At 43.6% G+C, this 6,060-nt stretch overlaps 1 protein-coding gene across 14 annotated transcripts in view; it reads right to left on the reverse strand.

Annotated features, from left to right (window-relative positions):
* The window catches only part of DENND1A (DENN domain containing 1A), a 651,854-nt gene that overhangs the window by 388,814 nt on the left and 256,980 nt on the right, over positions 1 to 6,060 (reverse strand). For all 14 annotated transcript variants that reach the window (XM_072430328.1, XM_072430340.1, XM_072430333.1 and 11 more), the window contains one exon: positions 2,447 to 2,547. In XM_072430328.1, coding sequence (XP_072286429.1) covers positions 2,447 to 2,547 — 101 coding nt within the window. The remainder of the gene's footprint in view (positions 1 to 2,446; positions 2,548 to 6,060) is intronic.

Here is a 6,060-nt window from a genome sequence, read left to right on the forward strand (position 1 = left end):
AGCACTTATGGCCTGTTACCAATCCTAGGTGCCTAGCACTTATGGCCTGTTACCAATCCTAGGTGCCTAGCAGTTTCCAGAAGTCACTCAGAAGGGGTAAATGTTTTTTGCTGCTAATATGAACTAAGCCTAACTTATTACGCCACATTAATTATACTATTACACTACTACAAAGGAATGCACTCTTAAAACTTAGAACACTAGGAAGTTGGGTCACAATACAGGGCATAGGACACTTGTGGCAAAAGACATAGAATAGAAAAAGTGGATATACTAACGGGGCAGGCATTACATAGTTGTAACAAATAATTGGGAGAAGGTAGAACACTGAAAAAATAAGAGGTTACTGATTACCCATGGCATAAACAACTGGAAGCACTAAATTTGCCGTGTTTTGCCACACCCCCTTTTTTACCACCCGGCTATAGCTTCCCACCACCCGGCTGAAAAAAATTTCTGGGGAGAACACTGCAGGAGTTTATTAAAGAAAAGAAGTTGAATATTCTTGAATGACCAGGTCACTCACCTGATCTGAACCCAATTGAACATGCATTTCACTTGTTGAAGACTAAACTTCGGACAGAATGACCCACAAAGAAACAGCAACTGAGAGCCACTGCAGTAAAGGCCTGGCAGAGCATTAAAAAGGAGGAAACCCAGCATCTGGTGATATCCATGAGTTCAAGACTACAGCTGTCATTGCCAGCAAAGGGCTTTCAACCAAGTATTAGAAATGAACATTTTATTTTCAGCTTTTTAGTTTGTCCAATTACTATTAAGCCACTGAAATGAAGTGATTGTGTTAAAAAAAGGCTTTAGTTCCTCACAATTTTATGCAATCTTTTTGTTCATCACACTGAATTAAAGCTGAAAGTCTGCAGTTCAACTACATCTGAGTTGCGTCATTTAAAATTAATTGTGGTAATGTACAGAACCAAAATTAGAAAAATGTTGTCTATGACTAAATATTTATGGACCTAACTGTATATGCCAGGTCTGTGGTATTTAACTTAAAAGGTAGAGACAAATGTGGTCTTCGCACCAAGTCATATAGAGAACTGCATCTAATTCAAGATTATTATTTTTTTAAATATTTCTTATTAATCTTATAATATTTTAATAATTTCCTATTTAAAAACATTTATGTACAGTGGAACAGTGCATGTACTGTTACACTGACAAGAAGCACAAACCCCTGCACAACGAGGGACACAGATGGCCCAAATCAACTGTTGCATAAAAAACACACTTCTAACAAAGCATGTCATGACGGTGTGGATATGGGTATGCTTGTTTATAGTTCTAGCTTAAGTGTGCATGGCCCTCTCCCCTCCTGTCTGGCCTCCAAGCCCAAATCCCAGGAAATACCAGCACACTGAAGCTGTGACCTAGCAAGTTGCAAACGATGGCCCCACCGTCTGCTGGTTGAACATCACTGTAGTAGTTTATATAGTCTGATAAATAAAGGTCTATTTTAATAAATTTCTTGTAAAGAGAAGTTTCCTAAAACACACAAAAAAAAAATCTGACTGCCCTTTTTGTAGTCTACTTCTAACCCCTCATATTCTACACATCACATAGCCAGATGGGCGGAATAAAATTATTAGGCCCCCTTTATTTTGTTGTACCATTGTGGTGTGCCATTCTATGGGAATGGGCTGTCAATGCATGTTAAAAACATATAAACACACAAAACCAGATCTTTTCTTTTACTGCAAGACACCACAAGCCATTCATAATTCAGGGCGCTGAATGAACCTGTGCGCTGGGTGCAATTTTAAACAAACTGCAACACACCAAACAGTGCTGTGTTCCTGTTATATAACCCTGATGTTAAAAAAGAGGATTTTTAGATTACCATGGTGCCTTCTCAGGGAGGTGTGGCTTCTCATACATTTTTATAACATTTTTTATTTAAGGGCTTTCCAGAGTATACAAACAATACAAAAATTAAACTAAATACCTATTGGATGTTGAAGGTACACAACAAACCCAATATATTAAATGGTCAACAAAATAGCACTGTCCAAAACGAAGCAAATTATAAAATTTTAATTTTATTATATCAATCTAAACAATAGAAAGAACTCTTAGCATAATGCTGAAAAGACAAAGGGTACTATGTCCATAATAGAAAAACTACACAATAGACAGACAAAACAAAGACGAAAGGTACGGCAAAGAACAAGGGAGCAGGAAAGCAGAGCAATGGGAGTAGAAGGGGGAAAGTAGTCCAGGAGGAGATATAAACAAAACATAACACCGTCTCAATACCGTCTCATTTTAACCTTTAAACAAAATAGTTCTCTTTCCTTTTTTCTCAGCAGACAAACTATGTTGCATGTATTGTGGTGATGTTCGTAATTTTTTTTTGGGTTGCCCAGACATTCACTTATATACAATATATATTAAATACAACTACATTGGATGAGGAAATGAGACCTACCAGCAGTAGTCCAGCAGATGGGGAGGAAGAACTGGGATGTACACATGTTGCCAGTACATTGGGAACAGCATTGAAGATGCTCCATGGATGCAGGCAGTCAACTGCAAAAATACAAATATTGTAAACAGAATACCTTCAAAAAGCAAGTAAAGAAACATAGTTCAAAGAATAAAGCAATATAGTACAAATTAATATCAAGTATCACCTTTAAAATGGGTGATAATTTGATTTGTACTCTAGCCTCTGACACTCAGGAACAATTTTTGTACCATCTTACTTTACATCATTCTTAATAAAAGATTTTCCTGGATCAACAAGGTTCTGTTGTAGAATAATAGGAAAGAAGAGAACAAATATTGACATTCCTGGATTTTAAGCACTGTAAAACTATAAAACTATACAATTTCTTACAAAATAAATTGTAATTTTATTATAAAAACTCTGGACTGAAAACGTTTTTATCTAAAGGAAGATTTAGTTTAGATTCTAAATATAAATAACTAAATATAACTATTTTTTGGAATTGCTTTCTGTTCTGTACCCAGAAAGGCTTCTAAAATGAAACTGTTCACTCTGTCATTCAAATTCCCCTTCTGATCACTCTGTGCTTTTTTTCTATTGTACGGCAGTTAGGACAGGGAACAGCAGGTGGCGCTGTGCCGGCTTCTTTCGCTTTGCTTTACAGACAGGAGAAGTTTTGTACATTTGCAGTGATTGCTCATGATACCTGCTAACATCCTATATACACGAGTTGATGATGACAACGTCGGGCTGAGGTCCATGTTGGAAATTGACCACAACACTCTCAATGTACTCCGAAGAAACACGGGTCAGGAAATAGAACCGTACAAGATCTTTGTTGACAGATCTTTGAATGGAGTCTCCCAGGACGGCCACATATTTATTTGGAGAAGTCTCCGGACGTCTGCTGAGCTTAATAACTTCATGGCTCAATTTGGTCATCCAGGACCTCTCGGGTTCCTATTAAATATACCGCTGTTTCCCATCTCATCCCCCCAACATATACAGATGGACTGCTGTCCCACGTCCCAGTTCCGGGGTAACATACACAGAAATTCAGTCCGATAAAGCGTGGTATCAATGGATGAAGCAGAAGACGTGGCCTTCTACATTCAATCACAAATTTCAGATAACACACTTCGGGGTGTCATTAAAGATGCACTACACCCAGCTCTAGATGCCAGTTACTAATGCCTTCCACACTCCGTCTCAGGGCCTGCTATCGAGTGATAGCACATGAAAGGAAACGGGGCTTGGCGGAATCAGTGGGGAAAGAAAATCCTATTGAGCTTGAGTCCAGCCTGGCATCTAGAGCTGGGTACTGGACAGTGGGCAGGCAGCAGCAGTAATAGCAGGAAGAGTAGGCGGTGGGCCCTGAGTAGTGTGCATGGCATTGTTACCTGGCATCTAGAGATGGGTACTGGGAGGAGGAGGCGGTGGGACCTGAGAGGGAGCAAGGATGGCAATATTGTTTGAGGCCATAACCTATACGGACAGTGTAGAAGCTTTAGCTACTGGAGACATTGCTGTGTAGGGGACTGCCTTTTCCTATCTGCTAGCTGTAACTTTCTAAAATGCGGAATGGACAGCCTTGTTACCTGGCATCTACAGCTGGGTACTGGGTACGCGGCAGCAGTAACAGCAGGAGGAAGAGGTGGTAGGCTCTGGAACAAAGTGTGGACGGTATAAGTAACTGGCATGTAGAGAAGGGTACTGGGCAGGCGGCAGCACAAGTGAAACCTGGAGGAGGAGGCGGTGGGCCCTGAGACGGAGCAAGGACGGCATTACAATTTAAGGCCATCACCTATGTTGACAGTGTAGAAGCTGTAGCTATTGGAGACATGAATGGATGAGCGAGATTCCAATTTGTTCCTACCTACTATGTAGCAAAACAACATTAAAGGAATTGGGCTTGGAGGAATCAGTGGGGAAAGAAGACCCTGTTGAGCTGGAGTCTAGTCTGGCATCTAGAGCTGGGTACTGGGAGGAGCAGGCGGTGGGCCCTGAGACGGAGCAGGGAGGGCATGGCTAGTGGAGACCACTTTGTAGGGCACTAACTTTTCCTATCTGCTACCTGTAACTTTATACAATGCAGCATGGACAGCCTTCTTAACTGGCATCTACAGCTGGGTACTGGGCAGGCGGCAGCAGTAACACCAGGAGGAAGAGGTGGTGGGCTCTGAAACAAAGTGTGGACGGCATTAGTATCTGGCATCTAGAGTTTGGTACTGGGCAGGTGGCAGCATCATTTACAGCAAGAAGAGGAGCCGGTGGGTTCTGAGACGGAGTGGGGACTGCATTGGGAACTGGCATCTAGAGTTGGGTACTGGGCACCAGCAGTAACAGCATGAGGAGGAGGCATTTAGCACTGAGACGGAGTGTGGACGACATTAGTAATTGGCATCTGGAGTTGGGTACTAGGAAGGCAGCAGCAGTAACAGCATGATTCGAAGGTGGAGGGCTCTGAGACGGAGTATGGATGGCATTAGTATCTGGCATCTAAAGTCAGGTACTGGGCAGGTGGCAGCATCATTTACAGCAGGAGGAGGAGGCGGTGGGCTCTGAGACACAGTGTGGACAGCATTAGTAACTGGCATCTAGAGTTGGGTACTGGGACGGCAGCAGCAGTAACAGGATGATTCGAAGGCAGAGGGCTCTGAGATGGAGTATGGATGGCATTAGTATCTGGCATCCACAGGCAGGTACTAGGAAGGCGGCAGGATCATTTACAGCAGGAGGAGGAGGCGGTGGGCTCTGAGACGGAGTGTGGACAGCATTAGTTTCCGGTATCTAAACTGGGCAGCAGCAGTAACAGCATGAGGAGGAGGCATTTACCACTGAGACGAGTGTGGACGACATTAGTAATTGGCATCTGGAGTTGGGTACTAGGCAGGCAGCAGCAGTAACAGCATGATTCGAAGGCAGAGGGCTCTGAGACGGAGTATGGATGGCATTAGTATCTGGCATCTACAATCGAGTACTGGGCAGGCGGCAGCATTATTTACCGCAGGTGGAGGAGGCGGTGGGCTCTGAGACGGAGTGTGGACGGCATTAGTAACTGGCATCTAGAGTTGGGTACTGGGCAGCAGCAGTAACAGCATGAGGAGGAGGCATTTAGCACTGAGACGGAGTGTGGACGACATTAGTAATTGGCATCTAGAGTTGGGTACTAGGCAGACAGCAGCAGTAACAGCCTAATTCGAGGGTTCTGAGTCGGAGTATGGACGGCTTTATTGTCTGCAATCTAAAGTCAGGTACTGGGCAGGCGGCAGCATCATTTACAGCAGCAGGAGGAGGAGGTGGTGGGCTCTGAGACGGAGTGTGGACGGCATTCATATCTGGCATCTACAGTCAGGTACTGGGGGCAGGTGGCAGCATCATATACAGCAAGAGGAGGAAGAGGCGGTGGGTTCTGAGACGGAGTGTGGACGGCATTAGTTTCCGGTATCTAAAGTCAGGTACTGGGCAGTCGGCAGCATCATTTACAGCAAGAGGAGGAGGCAGTGGGTGGAGACGGAGTATGGACGGCATTAGTTTCTGGCATCTAAAGTCAGATACTGGGCAGGTGGCAGCATCATTTACAGCAGGAGGAG

The sequence above is a fragment of the Pyxicephalus adspersus genome, chromosome Z (assembly GCF_032062135.1).
Source record: "Pyxicephalus adspersus chromosome Z, UCB_Pads_2.0, whole genome shotgun sequence".
Classification (NCBI taxonomy): domain Eukaryota; kingdom Metazoa; phylum Chordata; class Amphibia; order Anura; family Pyxicephalidae; genus Pyxicephalus; species Pyxicephalus adspersus.